General features: G+C 39.1%; 1 protein-coding gene across 1 annotated transcript in view; it reads left to right on the top strand.

Moving 5' to 3' along the window:
* Positions 1-24,956, top strand: part of LOC101410916 (probable cation-transporting ATPase 13A5) — a 304,534-nt gene that overhangs the window by 117,320 nt on the left and 162,258 nt on the right. Inside the window, exons 25-30 of the mRNA XM_058295542.1 lie at positions 158-254; positions 2,382-2,454; positions 10,280-10,451; positions 11,116-11,309; positions 12,322-12,410; positions 16,809-16,889. Of these exons, the coding sequence (XP_058151525.1) occupies positions 158-254; positions 2,382-2,454; positions 10,280-10,451; positions 11,116-11,309; positions 12,322-12,410; positions 16,809-16,889 (706 nt within the window). The remainder of the gene's footprint in view (positions 1-157; positions 255-2,381; positions 2,455-10,279; positions 10,452-11,115; positions 11,310-12,321; positions 12,411-16,808; positions 16,890-24,956) is intronic.

Below are 24,956 nucleotides of genomic sequence, written 5' to 3'. Positions count from 1 at the left end.
AAAATATAGTTGTTTAGCATATTGACAACCAGTTCTTTTTGGCTCAAGGTTGTCCAGTCTGTCAGACAAATAATTGTATCATCAGACTTTTGATTTTTTTCTCCCAAACTCAGCTGACAACACAGAAGAACTGACCTCGTTTCTTTTCCTTACACAGGGAAGGACGTGCGGCTCTCGTCACATCATTTTGTATGTTTAAGTACATGGCTCTGTACAGCATGATTCAGTATGTTGGTGTCCTGCTGCTCTACTGGGTATGACTTGGGACCCAGAACAAGTGGAGGTGCACTCTCAAATTAGCAATGCCTCCTAACTAGCGAGTACAAACAGGATATTTTCACACCCCCAGCCCTATAAAGTATCCTTACTGGTTTTTTTTCCCCTTACTGTTTTTTTTTTTTTTTTAAGATTTATTTTTATTTATTTAATTCCCCTCCCCTCCCCCGGTTGTCTGTTCTCTGTGTCTTTTTGCTGTGTCTTGTTTCTTTGTCCGCTTCTGTTGTCGTCAGCAGCACGGGAAGTGTGGGCGGCGCCATTCCTCGGCAGGCTGCTCCCTCCTTCGCGCTGGGTGGCTCTCCTTATGGGCGCACTCCTTGCGTGTGGGACTCCCCTACACAGGGGACACCCCTGTGTGGCAGGGCACTCCTTGCGAGCATCAGCACTGCGCATGGGCCAGCTCCACACGGGTCAAGGAGGCCTGGGGCTTGAACCACGGACCTCCCGTGTGGTAGATGGACGCCCTAACCACTGGGCCAAAGTCCGTTTCCCCCCCTTACTGTTTTTGAAAGTAAATCAGTAATAGACAAGTATACAAAAGAAAAGCTGTTGGTGTCAATTCTCTGTCTGACATAAAAACATTTTATCTAATGGTAGTCAAGGATCAGTACTGGACACCACACTTTTTCTCTCCTGGGTATTTTCACCCATCTAGCTTGGATAAGGTCTCAACTTTCCTAAATCCAGTGTGGTTCTACCACAACACAGCATTCAGTAAGGAGATGATTCTCTGCAGTGGTGTTCTGGTAAATGTTTTATAACTTTTTTTTTCCCCCTGGAAAAACAAGCCCTGATTGTTAATACTGGCCAAATTATGTGGAGTAAATATTCCCATCATGGCTGATTTTAAGCTACTATTCTGACATCAAAGAATGTGTAGTTGGGAAGAGATGTACAGTAGTGTACCATTATATAGATAAAAAAATATAAATTACCTCAAGGGCATAGATGACAGTAACATGTAGTAAAATAATTAGTGAGTGCTGAGTTTTGACTATTTATTACCTTTGTTATTCATATAATGTATTTAATGGTAAGTTTATATAATTTAATTTTTTTTATAATTTGTGTTTCCCATGAAATCCCTGCAAATTTAGCAATCAGTTCTCTTAGGCTAGTACAAGCTGCCTCAAGCACACCACTGATTTCCTACCATATGTGGATTTGAAAATCGGCTTTTCATGCCATAAAAACCCATATGTCTTTAAATGGTTTTCACTATTTAACAATATATGGAAGGAGAAAACACATGCCGTTTGTTTATGTACCCAACCTGAATGCTTATTTCATTACATAACACTGAGTTCTTCCAAAAGGGTATCTTCCTTGTGCTGAATTTATCTAGCGTCATCTTTATATCTTTTCTCTTGACTTTGGGTTGAAGGTTTTATCTCCACTGTTTTTCAAATTACCTGTATCTTTTCCTATTCACTTCTGAATGACTTGGAAAAAGACAGGTCATTTAAGAAATTTAACCCTATTTTAGAATCCAAAAACTCTTTAGGCTTGAAAGCTCCTTAAATATGAAATTTCACTATCTCCTTCCCACTAATGGGGGAAATGAGGGCAGAGAAGCAAGTCTACTTGAGTGTAAGACCTGAACATATTTTATTCAAAGGTATCAAGGTGCTTTATCAGTACTTTCTAACATCAAGTCTGACAACACCCCATAATGCAAACGGTGGGTTCTGTTACTCTCATTTTCCATCTTGTAAAATTTAGATAGGGTTACCATATATTTGTCACTTGTTATAATTTTTGAAATGCACTATTGTGCTGGACCAAATCCCAAGTTTTGTGCTAAAAAATAGAAGAGAACAGAGAAGAACCTAGTTAAGCATTATCCTCAATAAAAGGTCACCTCGGTGCACAAAGGACCAGCCCAGAAAGCACATATTGGAGGCCCCCTGTTAGTGAGGGCCTCACAGGCTTGGCTTTGGGTACTTCCACCAGCCCCACCCCTCACCAACCTGAAGAAGAGGTCCCAGACAATGCCACCTCCTCAGTATTAGTTATTTATCTAAAAATTACAACATAGGGTTGTCATGATGACAATGTAATAATGTCAAACTTCAACCTTTTGAGACTCTTCTTTTTCATTTCAGGAGACAAACAGCCTTTCAAATTACCAGTTTCTATTCCAGGATCTGGCTATTACGACTCTTATTGGTGTAACAAGTAAGGCACTTTTTTAAGCTTCTTCTCAGAGGCGCTCCCCTCAGCTTGCTTCCTTCTGCCCAGAAGGTTCACTGCCAAGAAGGACAGCCACAGTAGCCACGTGTGAAAGGCTCCCATAGGTGTATATGGAGACAAAGAAAATAGGAGCTTCATTTAAAAATTCATTCATTCATTCATTCATCCATTCATTTATTTAATTGAAGTATATCATTCATATGCGAACACACATAAACAATAAGTGTGTAGTAAAGATTGCGAACTTACAAAATAAACATACACGACATCACACAGGGGTCTCACACATCACCCCTCCACCAACTCTTTGCATTGGTGTGAAACATTTGTTACATATGCAAGAGCATCATCAAAATATTACTACCAACTATAATCTTTATCTTACATTTGGTGTTATTTTTCCCCCAACCCATGCTATATTTTTTTAAAATATATTTTTGTTTGCAAAACAGTCATACAGATGTGTAGATTTCCCACACAACTCCACACCCTGGTGGAACATTTGAGATAGAGCAAATATATGTCACTATTGCAGGGTGATGGGAATATGGAGAAACATGGGAAAACTACAACTGGCATGACCTAAAGACTGTGGTTAACAGCAATACTATAATATTCTTGCATTAATGCCAAGCTGTACTGTGTTGATAATAGAAGTACATGGAGAAAGCATACCAAATGTATGCTATGGATCATGACTGGTGGTAATAGTCTGATGATATTATCTTATAATCTGTAACAGAAGCTTCATTTTGAATGTTGAAAGAAAGTGTTAAACAGAGGGAAAGCTGGTGGTTATTTTGCTGTTTTCCACAAAATACCAGGCTTCCATAAATAGTCACTAAACATGTAAAATTAAAAAAAAGCACTTTGGAAATCAGGAACATTGACCTCAGTGTGCTAATAAGTATAGTTGTAGTTGAAATGTGCTTGATTTCTAGAAGCTAAATGGCTTTTATGTTTCCCATTTCCAAATCCTGGTTTCTCAAGTAGTCTTGCCATAATAACCCTCCTGACTAATATATGAATCATCTCTCCAATTTCACTGCCAAAATATTTTTCCAACCCACCCATTCACCATCTTTACCCATATTCTTTACTTTTCTGTCTGTTATATATAAATGCCAAGTGTTCCACTTATACTTTGAATGGTATCTCCTCCCACCTTCTCAAGGATTTCGTTCATGTAATAACTTCTTCCATTATCAACTTTTCTTAAATGTGTTATAGAATTTTTTTTCTCTAAAAACTCTTTCTTGATCACAACCCCCCCACTAACTACTGTCCCCTTTATTCTAGAACTTCCCAAACAGTTGTGTATACATACATTCTCCATATCCCGTCTCTAAACCTATTGTTACCCCATTTCTGTGTTGTCATTTGGTAGGAGGGAGTGGCAAATGTTTAAAAATTGGCTCCCTAAAAGCTCCTATATATATATATATACACACACACATATATATACATAACATATATACATACACATAACTTTATTATGAACTTTACTGAAATGAATGTGCACTGCACAATTTGCAAATAATAAAATATACGATACTCTTTATTGCAAATTCTGTTTTGCCAATTGTTTCTTACAGAATGCTTTCATTGAATTTTGCCAAACTTTTGTATCCATGGTTGACCTACAGTTGCAATTGATAACTGAATTAGTAACAACACAAATGGTTGATATTTTCCTTTACCTTAATGAGTAAGATGAAATCAAAACAACAAAACCATTTATTGAAAATTTACTTTTTTGTCAATGATATGAGCAATTTTGCTAAACCAGATAATAATTCTTGAATGTTATAAGAATATTTCCTCATTTAAAAAATTTTGTTTGTGATACAGTGGCTACATTGATAACATACTTTTAAGCTTAATCTGTGTAATTAGCCTTAAGAATACAGATAAGACTAAAAGGTAGTAAAATAATTAAGAAGTGATAACTTTTGAATATTTGTTACCTTTGTTTATTTAATGATGACTTTATGTCATTTATTTTTATTAACAACTCTATTTAACAACTGGTCTACAGATTTAACAATTGGCCCTTGTGAGCCTGTATGAGCTAGCTCTAGCTATCAGTTGCTGGGAGGGTAAGCACATTAAAAAGATGTCCGTGTTTGGATACCTCTTCTACCATGACTTGTGGTCTTGCTTTTACACCGTTTCTTCTTTGATCTTAGCAGCCAATATGCCAATGCATTGTATTAGAAATTATTCAAAAAATCTGCTTTTAAAACTCACAGCTAACATCATACTTAATGGTGAAAGACTGGTGCTTTCCCCCTAATATCAGGACCTAGACAAGGATGTTTGCTTTCACCGCTTCTATTCAACATTGTACTAGAATTTCTAATCAGGGCAATTAGACATGAAAAAAAAAAGAACGCATCCAGTTTGTAAAGGAAGAAGTAAAATAAGAAAATGATGTTGTAGATAGAAAATCTTAAGGAATCCATTAAAAATTATTATAACTAATAATGAATTCAGCAAGATTACAAGAAATAAGCAAAAACCAATTGTATTTTTATACATTTGCAATGAACAATCCAAAAAGAAAATTAAGAAAATTCCATTCACGATAGCATCAAAAAGAATAAAATACTTAGGAATAAATTTAACAAAAGAAGTGTAAAACTTATACCCTGAATTTTACAAAACATTGTTGAAAGAAATTAAAGAAGATCTAAATAAATTTAAAACATCCCATGTTCCTAGATCAGAACACTTAACATTGTTAGGAAAGTGTTATACACCAAATTTATCTACTGAATCAACACAATACCTATCAAAATCCCACCTGACTTTTTTTGTAGAAATTGTCAAGTTGATTCTAAAATTCGTGTGGAATTGGAAAGGACCCAGAATAACCAAAACAATACTGTAAATCGCAAAGTTGGGGGCATTCTCACTTTCCAATTTGAAAACTTAGTACAAAGCAATGGTGATCAAGACAGTGTAGTAGATGCTAGCAGAGACATATAGATCAATGGAAAGGAATTCAGAGTAAAAAACAAAACTCCAAAAATACCTATACATCTGTGGTCAACTGATTTTTTTTTTTTCAATTTTAGAAAATTTTTATCACTCAAAAAAACAAAGTGAAACAAACCATATAGCAGTCATTCCCATTCCCTTCATTCCTTCCTCCCCTAGCCCGAGCAAACACTAATCAACTATGATCTGTCTCTATAGATTTTCCTATTCTGGCCTTTTCACCTAAATAAAAAAATATATCATATTATTACATGTACTCTTAAATCTTACACATACTTATTGATTCATTCAATGTGTATTGAGTATGTACTATTTTTTTTCTTTTTTTTTTTATTGATTTTGTAAAAATATTACATTAAAAAAAATATGAGGTCCCATTCGACCCCACCACCCCCACCGCACCCCTCCCCCCCCAGCAACACTCACTCCCATCATCATGACACATCCATTGCATTTGGTAAGTACATCTCTGGGCATCTCTGCACCTCATGGTCATTGGTCCACATCATGGCCCACACTCTCCCCCATTCCATCCAGTGAGCCCTGGGAGGATTTACAATGTCCGGTGATTGCCCCTGAAGCACCATCCAGGGCAACTCCAAGTCCCAAAGGTGCCTCCACATCTCATCTCTTCCTGCCATTCCCCATACCCATCAGCCACCATGTCCACTTTTCCCACTCCATTGCCACCTTTTCTCTGAGGTCCTTGGATTGGTTGTGTCCGTTGCACCTCTATGTTAAGAGGAGGGTCAACTGATTTTTGATCAAATGCAGAGACTATTCAATCGTTAAAGAACAGTCTTGCTAAAAAATGGTTATGGGACAACGGATGCCCCATGCAAAAGAAAAAATTTGGATTCCTAACTCATACCACACATAAAAAGTAATTCAAAATGGATTAAAGATTTAATTTTAAGAATGAAAGTTACAAAACTCTTTGAAGAAAACATGACCTTGGATTTGGCAAATGATTCTTATATAAGACTCCAAAAGCATGTGCAACAAAAGAAAGAAGAGAAAAACTGGACTTAATCAAAATGTAAAACTTTTATGCTTCCAACAGTACCATCCTGAAAGGACACTGCACAATGGAAGAAAATATTTGCAAATCATTTATCTGATAAGAGAGATGTATCTAGACTATATAAAAAACTCTTGCATCTTAAAAATAAAAGGACAACTCAATTTAAAAATGGACAGAATTGTCTGATCAACATGGATAGTGGTGTAAAATGCTTAACGGCTCTATTTCCCCACAGAAACTTTCAACACCTAGTAAAAACTGGTAGAACTATCTTCCTTAAAACTCTGAAGATAGAAGATTGCAGTAACTGGACAAGTGCCAAATCAAGAAAACACAACTTAAAATCACTAGATTACACCAAAAGTAAGATATGGACTATAGTTAGTAGCAATACTTTGATGATACTCTTTCATAATTTGTAACAAATGTTTCACAACAATGCAAGGTATTGGTGATGGGTTGATGTAAGGGAGCCCTGTATGATGTTAAACGTTTGTTTTGTAAGGTCACAACTTTTACTCTATGTTTTCTGTTTATGTATATTCACATATGAATGATAAACTTCAATAAAATTTTGTTAAAATGGAAAAAAAAAAACCACTGGGAGAAGCACCTGATACTATTGCTTACACACCCCAACTCCACCCTTTCCCCCTTGCCAGCCCTCCCAGTGCTGGCCTGTGCTCCCATTTGAAGGTACTTGCCCTGTTCTGGAGGGAACAGCACAATCCCTACGCACATATTGGGATGCCTTTATGTTGGGGCCAATCTATCAGGTGGCAGCCCGAAATTCTGAACCAAAATATTTGTCTCTGGCTTGACCTCCCATACCTTGTCCTGCAGGCAGAAGCAGCTTCCACACAACTAAAGCAATGCAAGAAACAATTAAATCAAAGCAGCCTGAGATGAGGGATCATGAGCGTTAAGAGATACAATAGAACACCTGGGTGTGGGGATTATTCTATAGGGAGTAGAGGGGGCATTCCAATTCTTGTTGACAAGGGACTTCTTTAGTCCAAAACCCCAAGCCCAGGAAAAGATGCAGACTTAGAAAACGCAGAAAGGACCTGGCACTTTTGCCTTGGGCTTGTTTTCTGGATAGGAGGGCTAAATTCTGCAGGAGCACCAGCTACCACAGAGGCAATTTCCAAAAACTATGAAGGGTGTTTTTGCATTTGTTTACTTTCCTTAGCTCTTGGCTCCCATGAAAATCTCTGTTATATCATTAGCTAATACAAACTGAGGAACAGACAGCGCAGGGCTTAAATCAGAGTTAGCCCTTAAAATATTAAAATGTATAGTGTGCATCAAAAGATTACAAGACAAAGAATCAGGAAATGATGGCCCATTCAAAACAAAACAAAACAGGATAAAACTTCAGAAACCTTTGATGAAGGATACCAGATTTTGGACATACAGAACAAAGACTTAAAAAAAAAAAAAAGATCTTCAATATGCCTGAAGATATTAAACAGTGAAAGAACTAAAGGATATCAGGAAAATGATGAATGAACAATTTGAGAATCTAAATAAAGAGATAGAAAATTTGTAAAAGATCTATTGAATGGGAGAAAATATTTGTAAACCACCTATCTGACAAGGGTTTAATATCCAAAAGATAGTAAGAAATCCTACAACTCAGGAAGCAGATTTGGCTCAATTAATAGAGCATCTGTTTACCATATAGGAGGTCCAGAGTTCAAACCCAGGACCTCCTGACCCGTGTGGTGATCTGGCCCATGTGCAGTGCTGATGTGCGCAAGGGTGCCCCCTGCGTAGGGGAGCCCCACGTGCAAGGAGTGCTCCCCACAAGGAGAGCCACCCCCTGTGACAAAATCTCAGCCCACCCAGGAGTGGCACCGCACATATGGAGAGCTGATGCAGCAAGATGATGCACGAAAAAGAGACACAGATTCCCGGTGCCGTGGACAGGAATGCAAGTGGACACAGAAGAACACAAAGCAAATGGACACAGAGAGCAGACAATGGGGAGAGGGGAAGGGGAGAGAAACAAAAAAAAAAGAAATCCTACAACTGAACAACAAAAAGACTAACAATCCAATTAAAAAATGAGCAAAAGACTTGAATAGATATTACTCCAAAGAAGATATAACTATGACCAAATCCATATCAAGGAATATTATTCTGTCATAAAAAGGAATAAAGTACTGACATGCTACAACCTGAATGAACCTTGAAAACATTATGCTAAGAGAAAGAAGCCAGTCATAAAAGACTACTTACAATATGATTCCATTCATATGGAAGTCCAGAATAGGAAACTAAAGACAAAAGGAGATTAGTGTTTGCTCAGGGCTGGGGGAGGGAGGGGGGTTGTGGACTATGGGAAGTAGGGGAACTGATAGCTAAAGGATATTTAATAGGACTCAAGTTTGTCATACCCAAATGGAACTTTTGATTATACTTAATCTGTTCTTTATCTAGTTTTATACAGCTCCAGATATTTATTCAATGATTTTTGTAAGTGCTTATTCATTGCCTAGTTCCTGCTACTTAATGTTCAGGGCCCTTAGAACACATCAGTGAAAAAAACAAATAAAAGTTCTTTCCCCCAAGGACCTTTCATTCTATTGAAATAGTATCACTGTCGACCTAGTCATTCAAATCAAAGAATTGGGATTATCCTTAATATCTCTTTCCTTCACCCTTCACATTCAAGAAATAGGAAATCTATATTGTGCTCTTGCTGCCTCCCCCAAAAAGGCAACTCCAATTGCCTTTTACATAATTTGTTTCACACAAATTGATTAAAAAATATAAATTAAAATGCTCCAGTGGATTTCCATTTTCACTAGAATTTAAAGTCTTATCGAGAAGTGAATTTGGCCCAACAGTTAGGGCATCCGCCTACCATATGGGAGGTCCAAGGTTCAAACCCAGGGCCTCCTGTCCCAGGTGGCTTATGTTTTTACTTGCTTTATGCCTACCTCACCTCTCACCCAGAAGCTTTCTGAGCTTTCTGAGAACAGGTACCTTGCCTGTCTTGATCCCTGCTGTATTCCCAATGCTTCTAACAGTGCCTGACATAGCAAAGGAGCTTATTAAATGTTTGCTGAATAAATCTGTTGAAAGAACAGTCCTTATGGTTAACTGATTTCTCCTTCACACTGGGCCAAATCTATCTCTACATAATTTTTATCCATCTCATTTGAGGTGACACAGAATAATCTGCTTTTACTACCCAGAATGAATCTTCAGATATTTGAAAACAGCTCTCATTTCCTCTAAGATTGTTCTCTTCACCATAATATATAGGTATATATGAGTATATATGTGTATCTGTATAAGACTTTGAGTTCTGTTGGAAATGTATACACATACACCTTTTTTTCCCTTATTGTAAATGATGCTGTGATGAACATCTTTCCATATCTCTGAATTTTCTTTAGGATAAATTTCCTGAAGTGCAATAACTTTGTGAAAAGTTATGAACATTTTTCAATCCCTTCATAGTTATTGCCAAGTTGCCTTTTAGAAGGTTTGCAACAATTTACATTCCCAGAAGCAGCACAAGAGAGTGTACATTTTATTACACCCTTAACTATAATTTAAAAGTCTTTTTCTCATTTAACAGACAAAAATTTATATCTCGTGGCTGTTCTGACAGCTCTTTTAAGCTTTCCTCCTATGGCCTGAATTTGAAGGCTTTTGTTGTTTTGTTTCCTCACTTTGTGATGTACTCCAGTTTATCCACTCAGATACTGACCAAGAATGCAATATTTTCCTGCTCTCATAAATATGCAACTTAAATTTACTTTGCAGTGAATCTGAACGGTGCCTACCCCAAGCTGGTGCCCTTCAGACCCGCAAGCCGGCTGATCTCCCCACCTCTGCTGCTCTCTGTGATCCTCAATGTCCTTCTCAGCCTGGCCATGCACATTGTGGGCTTCGTCCTGGTTCAGAGGCAGCCTTGGTACTCCATGGAGATGCACAGGTATGAGTACAGCCTCAATTCCAGCTTCTCACTTTCTAATCTCTATCTAACACCATCTGGCCAATACGAGTCTTCTCTCTGTCCCAATTTGATGATATCATTCATTGGCACGTTGACTGTCTTGTGTGATAATAATCTAGGATCATCTTTTTATTTAGGGAGACCATGCACTATAGTCTGTTTGGGCAGCCCCAGTTGAAGCCTGATGTCCCAATGAAATTATTATAGTCTTTTCCTTTCCCTTTTAAAACTTTCTCTGTTGGATGGTTAATTATATGGTCACCTTAATTATGTTATCAGAGATCCTAAATTACTCAAGAGAAGAATTATGACTTATTCATCTCTTTTTGTCCCCACAAGGCCTCAATATACATGAAAGGTATGCAATAATTTGTTGAATAAGTGACCAGATGAATCTGTCTCTCCATCCGTCCATCCATCCATCCATCCACCTATTCATGCATCCATCCAAAATATAGGTCTATATGATCTGCTTTCTTTCTCCTTATTTTTCAATATATTTTTTCCCCAAAATGTTTGCAGTTATAGAAGCATTTAGTATCTTCTCTGCATGTGGTCTGGCATAATGTCTTGTAGATTCCAATGCTCCAGAAGGGCGTCTAACAGCATCTCACTTCATTGACTTCTCTGATTTCCTTTTCAGTGCTTGTCCGGTGAAAAATGAAAGTGTCTCTAAGTTAATCATTTCCCCAACTGCTCCAGAAAAACTTGGAAATATTAGTTCCTTTGCAAGTTTTGAGAACACTACTATATGGTTCTTGGGAACAATCAACTGTATCATTGTGGCTCTCATATTCTCTAAAGGAAAACCATTTCGGCAGCCCACCTATACAAACTGTGAGTAGAATCATATTGGATCAGAGGTAAGAGGTCATTAGAGAAGAGAAGAGACTTGCCCAGGGCACTCAGGGAGCAGCTAGAGTCTGATTTTGTCCAGGGTCTCCTGACACCCACTCCAGGGCTCTGTGGAACTCACTCTGCAGCCTCATTCTTGCAGTCCTTTACTCCTTCCCTTAGAGCTGCATTAAACACCAGAGCTTCTTTCTCCACCTCTTCCTTTCACCAGAAATTTGTCTCTAGGTATCTTCTCATTACTCTAAATTGGGAAGACCCATTTAGTTCTCTTTTTGTCAGTCCTTGTCAGAATTCATCCTGGAGGAGGTAGGGAGTTGGAATGTATCCCCTGCGATGGAGATAATGGTCAGAATGACATTGTGTGATTGGCAGGCTGGGTGTGTTGTCCTACCTCCTTCTATTCTGGGATTGGGACACGTATGGAGGAGAAGTGTGTGACCTCATTGACCAATGGGGCATTTATTTGTATAACTGGCAAAACTCAGGAGTACAATTTGAAGAATCAGTATTCTCATAAATATGTGTTTGTTCAGAGAAAGTTATTTTGCCCTTATCCTTCTTGGAACAAGGAAACTGCTAAATTCTGACCTCTACTTGATTTGCAATTTTAAAAATGTATTTATTGATGGCCCTCCATTTTTTTTCCAGAAAACGATTTGGGCCAGTGTGTCTATGTTAAAGAGATTCAGATATTTGAATGCCATCAATGCTTTTATTAAAAATGTATTTTTTGTCAGTGTTACCTTATAAATAATTTTTACTTCTATTAGTTCAAACATAAAGTGCATTTAAAAATGATCACTCAAGAGCATGCATAGATATTACAAAGGTAGGCCCCATTGTGTAGAAATGAGTACTTTCCATCTATTTTGCTGTGTTTGGATGAAGAAATCAAGTACATTTAATCAGTGTTAATGTAGAATATGTTTATCAATAGATGTGACACTCTATACTCTGGTTTCTCACAATGATAGCTCTGTTCTTATTTCCTCAGATATATTTGCCTTTGTGCTGATCATACAGCTGGGTGTGTGTCTATTCATTCTATTTGCTGATATTCCAGAATTATATAGGCGTTTGGATGTAAGTATAGCTCTGATTTATGATGATGCTTCACTGTTATCTAACACCCTGATTTTAAGAAGCAGATTACAATTGCAATTGCCACGAATTCTTTTTTTGTAATTAATTATTTTATTTTATTATTATTTTTTCTTCCCCTCCCTTCCCCCTCTCTGCTGTTTTTGCTGTCTGTGTCCATTCACTGTGTGTTTTTCTGTACGTATTTCTCTTTTTGTCTTCTCTTCTCGTCTTTCTCTTCTAGGATTCACTGGGATTCTATCCTGGGGACCTCTGATGTGGAGAGAGGTTCTCTGTCAATTGTACCACCTCAGTTCCTGTTCTCTACTGCGCTTCACCTTGACTTTCCCCTTCATCATTTTTTGCATCATCCTCTTGCTGCGTGACTCACCTGCATGGGCATTGGTCACCACATGGGCACCTGGCTTGCTGCATGGGCACTAGGCTTGCCATGCAGGCACTGGTTTACCATACAGGAACTCATGCAAGCACTCGGCTCACTGCACAGGCACTGGCTTGCCATGTGAACACTCACGTGGGCACTCAGCTTACCACATGGGTACTCATGTGGGCCCTCAGCTCACTGCACAGGCACTTGGCCCACTGCACGGGCACTTGGTTCACCACGTGGGCACTGGCTTGTCATGCAGGCATGCTTTCTCTTCTTTTTCACCACGTGGCCCCAGAGATCAAACCCAGCTCCTCTTATATGGTAGATGGAGGACTTATAACTTGAACCACATCTGCTTCCCTGCCATGAATTCTTGACACCAATTATCTTTTTGGGATGACAGACTTAAAAAGTTATACTGAATTTAACCATATTTTCATTTTAGCTGGTCAAGAATGAAATTTGGTCTAGTCTTGGTTCCCTGAGACTAGAGATAGCCTTTCAAAAGTGTTATACATTTTTCTTTAAAAGATTCTTACGAGATCAGAAACTCTATTTATATATTTTCTCTTGCAAATGTGAGATAATTTCCCCCTAAATGCTTCTGTTTTGAAGATGTTTTGCCTAAAACACTTTTTCTATTAATTCCCAAATCTGTGTTTACATCATTTTTTAAAACCTTTTTTAAATTGTCTTTCTGTATGTTCATAGTTAATGTCTGTAAAACTTACCTTCAAAGAGCCATCATTTACCTCATGAATTCTTTCACATTTTGTAATATTAACAACTTTGAAACCCTACAAGACACCAAAAATTTACATGGACAAATAGAGGACAAACATATATTTTGATTCCTCTAAACTATCCTATTTTTTAATTAAAATTTAACCATTGACAAATGTCCTTTATACCAGTAAATCAAATACATGAGAGATCATGAAAGGAACTGAGTTTGTTTTTTTCCCCAGATATATTGTATTTTATTTTTCCCCTCCCCCAGGCCTCCTCTTCCTCTACTGTTTTTGCTGTCTGTGTCCATTTGCTGTGTGATCTTCTGTATCTATTTCTCTTTTTGGCTTCTCTTCTCATCTTTCTCCTCTAGGAGTCACTGGGATTCCATCCTGGGACCTCTGAGGTGGAGAGAGGTCCCCTGTCAATTGCACCACCTCAGTTCCTGGTCTCTGCCCTTCTTCACCTTGACGCTCCCCTTTGTCTCTCTTTTGTTACATCATCATCTTGCTGCATGACTCAATTGTGTGGGCTTACCACATGGGCACTTGACTCACCATGCAGGCACTGGCTTGCCACGCTAGCACTGGCTCACTCTGCTGGCAGGCACACTTGGCATGCCATGCAGTCCCCTGTACAGGCACTCGGCTCACTGCGTGGGCACTGGCTCACCATGCAGGCACTCACATGGGCTCTTGGCTTGCCACATGGGCACTCGCATGGGCAGTCATCTCACTGTACAGGCACTTGGCTTACGACATGGGCACTCACATGGGCACTCAGCTCACCACATGGGCAATATGCTTACCACGTGGGCACCCACATGGGCACTTGACTCATCGCGTGGTCACTCAGCTCACTGCGTGGGCACTTGGCTCACTGTGCAGGCACATTTTCTCTTCTTCTTTTTCACCAGGAATTTCCAGAGATCAAATCTGTGATAAGGGAGAAGTCTTATCACTTGAGCCACATCCACTTCCCAGGAACTGAATTTTTTGACTCAGTGCTTTATATGCCTGCATGCCTCTCCACCTCAAAGATGAGTTTCACGAGGGCCAAGATCATTTCTCATCCATTCTTATAGTACCAGTGCCTTGCACAATGAATGTTTCATAAGGTCGAATGAATAACTGACTGTACATCTTGTGCCAGGTTCCTAAGTGTAGATAAGCACATTACGTAAAGTGCACAGTGAATTCCAAACCAGGAATACCTTGACATAATTCCTTGTGACATTTGACATACAAACTAGTATCTAACTTTCAATTTTATTTTATATTTGCATTATTGTGGTTAGCAGGGTAATTTCCATTGTTGCCTTTAAGTATCTTCTACAAATTAGACTAAGTACTGGTGGAGAGAAATTGTCTTTGTCTATGACTCTCCTAAGTGAGTTAAAACTTCTTAATCCTGCAGAAGTCAAGGTTAAGACAGATTGGGCTTAATCACACTGTTTAATATATGGAAGACTCTTACAGAAAGGGTGGTTCCTCTGGTGTAACAAAATAGGAAACATATTTTATTTGAAGGAAACCTCTGTGGAGTCATTGCCAGCATGACCACAAAGAATTCTGCAAAGAGTTATTGCTAATTTTAAAAATAATTATTTTTCTTATTATTACATAAAAATATGTGTTCATTTTAGAAATGTAGAATATGCTGGCTAGGAACATCATTATTATTCACTCTATCTGTCTGTCTTTTAAAATTCATGTATCATAAATGTGCATTGACTGACTTACGATGCTTATTTTATTTTGAGTGGAATCATGCTGTTTTGCAACCTAGTTGCTGCTGACTTTTAAAAAAAATGCATTAATTTTTTTGGATAAGTAATACATTCCCATAGTTAAAAATTCAAAAGCTAGAAATGTCACATAGTAAAAATATTCCTCTCATACTTCTTCCCAGTCACCAGTTCCCCTCTTTTGGAGGCAACAAATGACACCAGTTACTTTTTCATACATTCAGAGATATTTTGTACATATGCAAACAAATTGTGTGTTTACTTGTATGTATATTCTTTAACCACCTGTTTTGTAATACAAATAGTAGCAAACAGTTGCATTCATTCGGGTCTTCTGAGATATAGGTACCGAGGTGGGATGAAGTTTCCAAGAGATTTACTGGAGGAAATGCTTGTGTGGGAAAAAGAGATGAGGGCCAAAGGAGGTGGGTAGAGCCTTTGCCCTGTGATCCAAGTCTGACCCCTGCGAAAGAGAGAGGGAAGGAAGGAGAGCTGGCTGAGCAGTCTTAGACTGCAGCATAGATCTAAGAAAGTCGAGCAAGTTGCCCATCAGAGGTGTCTAGTGTCTTGCAGGAGAAGCCCACTCAGGTATTAGCTGGGAGCAGTTCATAGGAACTGTGACTTCAGGGTGAATGCAGAGCAGCTGGCCATCCTTCATTTCTGCTGCCTTCCACAACCACAGACACAGTCCCTTGCTTTGCTTCTTTCATGTGGCCATATATTTTTGGTAATTGTTCTATATCAATGCATAAATCTTCCTCAACAAACATGCGTATGGCTTGGGCCATGGGCTAGGCTTAGTAACGGTGCTGGGAGGATGCGAAGTGGGGAATGAGACAGGTAGTAATGAGCTTGATTTCAGCCCCTGCCTGCTCCTGTGGGGAGCACCGTGTGTATGTCACAACCTGTGGAGCTAAACGCAAAGTCCTGAGCAGGAAGTCTTGACTCAGGGTCCAAGAGCAGGGCCTGGCAGACAAGAGATTTGACACCGGAGAGAAAGAGGAGCACTGGCTATGTGGAGATTTCACGCGTACTCACAGAGCCTTCTGAGAAGAAAAGTATATTCCTGTATTCCCTTCTATAAACAAAACGAAGCAAGCAAACAACAAACATGTTTACTATCATTTTTTTGCAAGGTGATTGTGTCTATTTTAGGAAATTTAGAAATTACAGAGAAGCAAAAAAGGAAAAAGAAAGGAAAAGGGAAGAAAAGAAAAAGAAGAAAAGGAAAGAAAAAAATGAAGAGAAAGGTTGTCAGGAAGGAAGGAAAGGAGGGAGAGAGGGAGGGAGGGAAGGAGGGAGGAAGGAAGGAAAGAGAAAAAGATCAGCAATCATAACCGCCAAATCATTGGGTATAATCCTTCCCTCCTTCTTTCTGTGCACATACGTACAGGCACACTTAGCGTTTGTGTATGTGTGTATATTATATCCATGTTTTTAAACCTATGAAAATGTATGCTCTGAACATCTTTTCTGGCATGTATTTTTCTTGAGACTAACTGTGCTTCTTTCCCCCACCCCCACCCCCCTTCAGCTGCTCTGCACCCCAGGCCTGTGGAGGATCTACATTGTCATTATGCTCAGCTCCAATTTCATCGTGTCCTTCATTGTGGAGGTTAGTGCCTTCAGGCTGCCGAGCCTTCCTGGGATAGCGAAGGGGTTGTTTTGGGAGTCTGAAAAAGGAAGACCTTTAGCTTTAGTTGGCAAGAACTCAGTAGTGCAAGGAGCTCCCTTCCTTCACAGTATAAGCAAGCGTGCCTTTCTCTGATGAGTTCCAAGCAAGACTATAGTTTTTCCATCTGTAAAGTGGGCCTGGAGAGACAGACTATATGATCTCTAAAGTCCTATTCATTTGGAAAATTCCCAAGTAGTGACTCAGTTCATTTTAAAAATCAAGATATAATTCATATACCATAAAATTTATTCTTTAAAAGTGTACAATACAGTGGCTTTTCGTACATTCACTGAGTTGTGCAATCATCACCATCTCATTTCAGAACATTTTCATCATCCCCAAAAGAAATCTCATACCCTTATCAGTCACTCCTTTTCCCTCCCCTCAGTCCTGGCAATCACTAATCCACTTTCTGTGCCTGTGGATTTACCTGTTCTGGACATTTCATCTAAACCATTCATGGTTTTTTGTGCCTGGCTTCTTTCACTTAATGTGTATCATTTTTATTTTACAGGTGGGAAATGAGATTCACTGTGAACTTTATCCTGCTTTTATTTCCAGCTGCCTTTTGCTCAATTTCCTCACTGAAATCAGCTTTTTCTCCCTCTTTCTTTCGCAACATGGCCCCTCTCTTTTTCCTCAGTCCTGTTAGACACAGTCTCCATTTTTGAAAGCCTGATATTAGGCAGGAGCCACCCCCGCAAAGGTGTCCTTGATGAAGTAGAAGTAAGATGCAGGAGTCTCTTTCCAAGTTACAACTCCAGGATGGTACAGTGAAGAGCGCATTCATCGCAGGCTGTGAGCACCTAGAGCCTGAATTCCCTGCGGTACTTTATAGGTAGAAGTTCAGTGAACCTCCCATACTAAGCACGTTAAAGGTTACACAGAGGCTGCTGGCAGAATAGGGCATAGAATTAGGGTTCCTGAGCTTCTCTCCATGTATGAAACCAATTGTTCTTCAAGTTGAGAGGGCATCGGAATCACCAGGAGGGCTTGTTAAAACAAACAGATTGCTCAACTCCATCTCCAGCATTTGATTTAGCAGGTCTGGAGTAGGTTGCAAGAGTTTGCATTTCTAAGAGGTTGCCAAGGGATTCTGATACTGTTGTTCCAGGGTCTACACTTTGGGAAGCACGATGTTAAACCATATGGTCTCCAAAGCAACCAACTTCATAAAAGAGCATCGCCACCATGAATTTCCTCAGACTGAGTTGTAGAAAGATGGCTCTTGCCCCTTTAAGGCTTGTCTTATGTATAAATCTTATCCCTGTGCCATGGTCATGATATTTCCCCTGTCTAGTATATCTTTTCCTCCATTTCCACCTATTGAAATGCCATTCCATTCTCTATGACACAGCTGCCATATTATCCTCTTTGTGAATCTTTTCTGATCCCTGGGCCAGCTTGGCAGGTTACAAAACACAACAGACAGTGGTGTAAACAATACAGAGACTTACTGACTTGATGAGAAGATTGGAGGTAGGTAGTTTCAGGGCTGGTTTCCTGACTCAGCTGTGTCATTAGGGGTCTGGATTCTTTCATCTTTCTGTTCCACAGTCCTGACATGTTGTCTTGTTTGTGCTTGTTGCTTATGGTATTCCTCATAGCTGGATATTTTACCTGTTCTGGACACAGAAAGAAAAGGGAAGGGGAGGTACCAGTAAACTTTTCCCTCACATCTAAACCTTTTATTGGGAAGCAAAAAATTTTCTTGCAGCTCACCATCAGACCTCCTCTTATGCCCCATGGTTAGAATTGGGTCTCATGGCCATTCTGCTTAGTCATTGGTGTGCAGTCTAAAAGGTTCAAACAATTGGCTTAGATTGTTTATGATTTTTTTTTATTTGCCTTTTAGGTGGGCATGGAAGAGTTGGAAGGAAATGGGCTATAGGGTAATTGAGCAAAAAAGTCTTCCGTAATTCTTTTGCAGGAAGTAATTCCTTTGTCAGCATTTTTGTAGTAAAGATCACAAACTATGCAGAAATTTACTTGGATTTGAATCCTGGATCCAAGCTCTTCTTACTCTCTGACTTTGGGCAAGTTACTGCCCTTCTCTGCATCTCTTTTTCCTCATAGTAATTGATAATTATTACTGTCCGACAGTCCTTACATGCAGACTCAGCTAAAGGGGTGCTGATGCAAAGTACCAGAAATCTTTTATAAAGGGTATTTATTTGGGGTAGAAGCTTACAGTCACAATGTCTTAAAGAGTTCAACTCAGTGTACCATAAGAGGTATGTTTTCACCTAAGTCATTGGCCATATGTTGAAGCAAGATGGCGGGTGATGTCTGTGAGGGTTCAGCCTTCCTTCTTCCTCTTAAGGCTCCATGATCCCACCTTCCTCTGATCTCAGGTGTAGGCTGGCATAAGTCTCGTCTCTCTCTCTGGGGTTCATTTCTTTCTGGGCTTAGCTGCTCTGTTCTTTTTGTAAGGTCAGTTCTAGACTGTCAGACTCATCTCTCTTCCTAGGGCCTCTGCTGCCTCTAATGGGCTATCTCTCCTCCTCTGTGTTCTTCTTCTTTGTGTATCTACTTCAAGTGAGAGTCTGTTTTATCAGCGCACCATGGGGGTAGGGACTCAACCTGCAAGCCCTAATGACTTGGTCTAATCAAAGCCCTAATCTTCATTTAATCAAAGACATCTCAGCTGAGTCTAATACAATCAAAAGGTATCACACCCAGATGAACACACCAGTTTACAAACATAATCAAATAATGTTTTAAAAATTTATAGATAGTATCAAACTGCTATGCTATACAGATCTCACAAAAAAAACTTGGTTTCACATGCAACACACGAGGTTTTGACTGTCAAGTAATAGGACCTTCTGCAAATTCCTTCTGGATAACTGCATCTCCAAGCCTGACTTGCATCGTAATGGCTGACTAGTTCCATATTCAGTTCAATCTTCACTTGGGGCTCTACCATCTGGGGACTCACTTCCCAGAAGTTCAGAATTTTCCAAACTGTCAATTTCTTCTTTCTTTGTTCCCCAGAGGTCAGGTCTCAGCTTATTCCTTTCCTCGTGCATTTTAATATAAGCTGCAAGAAGGAAGTCAGGTTGCACTTTCCACATTTAGTTTGGAAATCTCCTTCAGCTAAACCCAAGCTTGTCACTTTCAAATTTTGCCTTCCATCCAACATCAGGACTCAATTTTGCCAAGCTGTCTGCCATTTAAAAACAAGGGTTGCCTTTCTTCCAGTTTGCAATGGCGTATTCATCATTTCTGTCTAAGGTCTCATTGGAAGTACCTGTACCATCCATATTTCTACCAACAGTCTTTTCAAAGCAATGTAGACCTTTTCTTCCAAGCACTCACAATTCTTGCAGCATATCCAATTAATAAACCATTTCCATATTTTTGGTATATGTAATAGCAGCACTGAATTTTCCTGGTACCAAAATCCGTTTTGCCAAAGTGCAATATACCAGAAATGGGTTGCTTTTACAGTGGAGATTTATTTGTTTGCAATCTTAGAGTTCTGAGGCTGTGAAATTGTACAAATCAAGGCATTATCAGGTGTTGCTTTCTCTTTGAAGACCAGCTGTCCATGATCCTGGACTCTTCTGTCATATGGCAAGGCACAGGATGATATCAGCTGGTCTCTCCCTTCTCTTCTGGGTTTCATTGCTTCAGCTTCTGACTTCTTCTGGTTTTCTCTGAGCTTCTGTACCTGTTTCTCTCCATATTCATCCCCTTTATAAAGGACTCTAATAATACAGGATTAAGACCCAACCTGGGTCATGCCTTACTGAAATAACCCAATCCAAAGGTCCCTATTTGAAGTCTAACAGTAACCTTAACAAAGGGTCCCACCCACAATAGGTTCATGGCCACAGGAATGAATTAACATTAAGGGCATGATTCTTTCTCTGGAGTCCATAAAAGCCCCAAATATCCAGTTATTATGATCATGAAATGTGAACAGTAAAAAGTACATAGTAAACCTTTAATATTACCTATTGTTATTATCTGATCTCAGTGATACTGTTGATGGAGATGGTTCTTGTTCTATCACAGTTCGAGGACTGAACTGGGCAACAAGATGGTTTATTAAACAGTGTTGAAGTACTGACCAGTGTTAAAGAAAGGAAAGTGGGAGCAAGCAGGTAGGGTATGTGCTATGAAGCACATGGGTAGCCTCTAGCAGAGTTACCTGGAGGGATTGTTAGTTGACATCTTATAAGTCCTCAGGCAAGGGGGGGTTACTGGATAAATTGAGCTATTGTTTACATAACCTTAGGCTTATATCTCTTGCAAGCAGGTGTCTTTCTTCAGAAATCTGAATCTCATAACTTGTGGTCAACTGCTCATCTTTCTGCACTGTACGGGTCTCTGACTCTTCACCTGCCTCAGGTTTCTAGATAAGTGACTACCTGCCCCAGGTTTCTAAATACCTGATTCTCAAACTGCCCCAGGTTCCCTGTTCTCCTACTGCTGCAGCATTTCTTGCTTTGTATCTATCAATCATTCATTCATTAATTTATTCACTCATTCTTTCACAAATATTTGTTGACAATGTACCTTTTCCTTGGCAGTTTACTAGAGGATAAAGATGACAGAATGGTGACGCTTAAAATATACGAGGACATAAAGATAAAGTGCTGTAGTTATTTGTATTTAAATTTATTTGCTGGACTGTCATTCCTATGCTAGCAAGGACTCATCCAAGTAATTACAGTCCTTAAAACAGAGCTTTATTCTAGTAGGAGCTGGTTAAAGATTTATTCAATTATTAAATGTGAGAGGTGACCCTGCTCAGCCCTAGGAGGTGGAGAGAGTAATTTGATACTCATGAAAGATAAAGTTTCTCCTTTGTTTCTCCTGAGAAACAGAGCAGCACGCGTGGATGTTTAGTGTGGGTTCTTTCTAAACTGAGAAGAAACATTGTAGGATTTCAATTCCCACCCCTGTGTCCCTTAGTTGCAGGTGACTGGAATAGTCCCCAAGAGCTGAGAATTACCCATTTTCCTGCTATCAACAGGCACTCAGGGACAGGCAAAGCTGTTTGAATCTTTAGTGAAGACAGTTACAATAGAGAAGTGCAGACACTATGATTTCCTACCTCATGAGTAAGCCTAACAGCAAGAAAAGACCTCACACTGATTTGGACGTAGCAAGACGCTTTTCTGATACCAATGATGGCAGAGATGGGTTTGTGCTAACCCCACGCTGCCTGGCCAGCCTGTGGCAGAGATGGTCCAGCCAGTGTTTTCAAGGGCAGCCCTGAAGAGTGTCTGATCATCTGTGATCTAACCCTGACCCTAACCCTAATCTTAGAGCATCACAGAAAATAAATAGGCTTGAATGAAACCTTACCTTCTTCTGCCAGTTCTTACAATCTAATCTCTTGCTAAGAGGCACAGAAGCTAAAGTGGAGAGCTTTAATCCCCATTTTAAAAATTACTTATGTGTTTATATATGTGCGTATATATGTATGAATTATCTGAGTAAACAGAAGAAGCAGTGAATTGAAGTGGTTTTTTTGGCTGTTGGTTTGTGTTTAAGAAATGTAATCTCACCAAGGCTTTACTTTTGTTTCTAGTTCTGTATTTAATTTGGAATGTAGAGTGACAGGACAGATCATCTTTCAGTGCTCCAGTTTCCTCTACCACCTCTACCAAGGTGATACATTATACTTCCAGAACTCTAAAAATGCCCAAGGCAAGGTGTAGCATGCTAAAGTTTTTCTGTGTGTGTGGATATCTTTGTGTGTGTGCACGTGTGTATGTGTATTTATGTGTTTGTGAGTACGCATGTGTGCATGAGTGTGTTTTGTTTCATTTATTTTGTTTTAAGGCCTTCAAAAGATTTTAAAACCTTTTATTGGATACCAGCTCTCCTGCTCTGTGCCTTTTCCTAGCTCTAAGGAGAATTACTGTTGTCATGTTAATTAAGGACAAAAAATCTTGCTGTGGGAAAGCAGAATAACAGGTCTGGCCAGGTAAGCCCTGAAATCTGTAAAATCCTGATGAGATGTCTGTATGGGGCCTTAACAGTTATCGGAAGAAAGAATTAAGAGTTATCAAAGGAAAGATTTAGAATAGTGGTTCTCCATCTTTTCTTTTCAGAGGAAAGATTTAGGTTAGTGGATCTCCATCTTCAGGATTCAATCTTGAAAATGGGTAGAGTTTTTAGAAAAACTACTGTCTCTGGCAACTACTTATAGAATCCTATAGAATGAATTCTTTCAGTTGAGCAAACTGTACTGATGGGCACCAAAACGCTCTAATTCTGTGGAATATCTTGGCTCTTCATATTTTTCTCTTTATTTCTTTCACGATAACATCTTAAGATGGCTAATCATTAATAAGATAAATTCTCATTCACTCTAGATTATATCTTGGGCTCTATTCGAGGTTCAGCCTAACTCATGATATAGCATGTCTGTCAAAATATTTCCAAAGAGACACATCCTTCATAACACCCCCAAAAAACATTTCAGTGAAATATTTGTGGATGAAGATCATAGAAATATATGACTGCTTTGAACAGGACCATGGTGCACAGCCATTTGTTAAATGAATCGTTCAGAAAAGTGGGTAAAGGGAAGCAGCTATGCCATGCCAGGCCCTGCATTGTAAGGGAAGTTCTATAATCCTTACAACAAACATAAGAGGAAGGAATAATTATTTCTAACTACTGAAGCTCAGAAAGAGTCAGAGCTGAAACTCATATCCAGATCTGTCTAAATCCAAGATTGTGGCCTATATTCCAATTTCATTGACCTGTTGTTCATTACCGTGCAATGATGGGCCAGGTATAACAAAGCCACACTATACACATGGCACATATTTCTATAAGGTCAGTTCTCTTTGGTGGTAAGTCATTTAAAATGTCATTTTATATTAAATCAAATACGGATGTGGTATTGAGTGGAATGTGGAATTTGAATTATTTTAAATTTAATTTAAATATGAGGCTCCAAAGAAATTTCAACCTTGAGGCAGTCCACTTCAAGCTACATCCCCAAATTCTTGAATCTATATACTTCTCTCTACTGGAAGATTTACTTAAATGAGAAAGCTTAAGAAGCCCAGTTCTACCTCTGAAACCACCTTAGATTTGTCCAGGTCTCAAGTTCTTTGTCAAATTGGATCCAAGCACCCATTCTATAGTGCATTATTATGGTCTATCAAGAGTCATAGCTTAGAAACATTTGACCTCTGATTGTAAAGAGTAACTTTTCTATTTTGCAGGAGGCCATTATTGAAAATCGAGCCTTGTGGATGGTAATCAAAAGGTGTTTTGGCTATCAATCCAAAAGCCAGTATCGGATATGGCAGAGGGCCTTGGCAAATGACCCCAGCTGGCCCCCACTAAACCAAACCTCTTACTCTGACATGCCAAGTTGTAGCAGGGGAGTGTCTTACAGCAATCCTGTGTTTGAGAGCAATGAGGAACAACTTTGAAGGAAATGTGATATCTGTAGTTGATACCACAGAGAAATGGTGGCAAAAGGGACCTGTTTCAGTGATTTTTATGCAACAAGACTCTTACAATATCACCTGAAAATTTTGGTGTGCCTATCAAATCATGGTGACAAATTGTAGTCTGTTTGATAAAACCATTTCTACAGAACAGAACACTGCTCCAGAGAAGTGATTTTTTCTTGGTTTATGAAAGTATTGGGATTTCAATTCATCAAGAATCAACCAAGGATAGCACTGGACCAAGAAACTGGAAAGATAAAGGAGAAGAAGAGTATGCAATATTTCTTCTTAGGATAATATTTTTTTAAATGGGTTGAGGGGAAATAGCATTATGAACACTCATAGAGTTGTAATATGTTAAAGATCATTTTTGAATACTTATTTCATTGTGAAAAAACAAATGCATGTGGACCACCACACCAATCTTCATTGTCTGGTTTCCTTTCCTTTTTAGTGCTTTTTGTATTTGAGACATTTCCGTCTACTTCTCCCCCTCCCCTATGTATTAGTAAGGATAAGCTAGGCGTATGCAGCAATAACAAACAAGTCCCATAACTCAGAGGCTTAACAC

This window comes from Dasypus novemcinctus, chromosome 4, assembly GCF_030445035.2.
Source record: "Dasypus novemcinctus isolate mDasNov1 chromosome 4, mDasNov1.1.hap2, whole genome shotgun sequence".
Lineage (NCBI taxonomy): Eukaryota > Metazoa > Chordata > Mammalia > Cingulata > Dasypodidae > Dasypus > Dasypus novemcinctus.
This window is presented reverse-complemented; position numbering and strand designations above follow the sequence as displayed.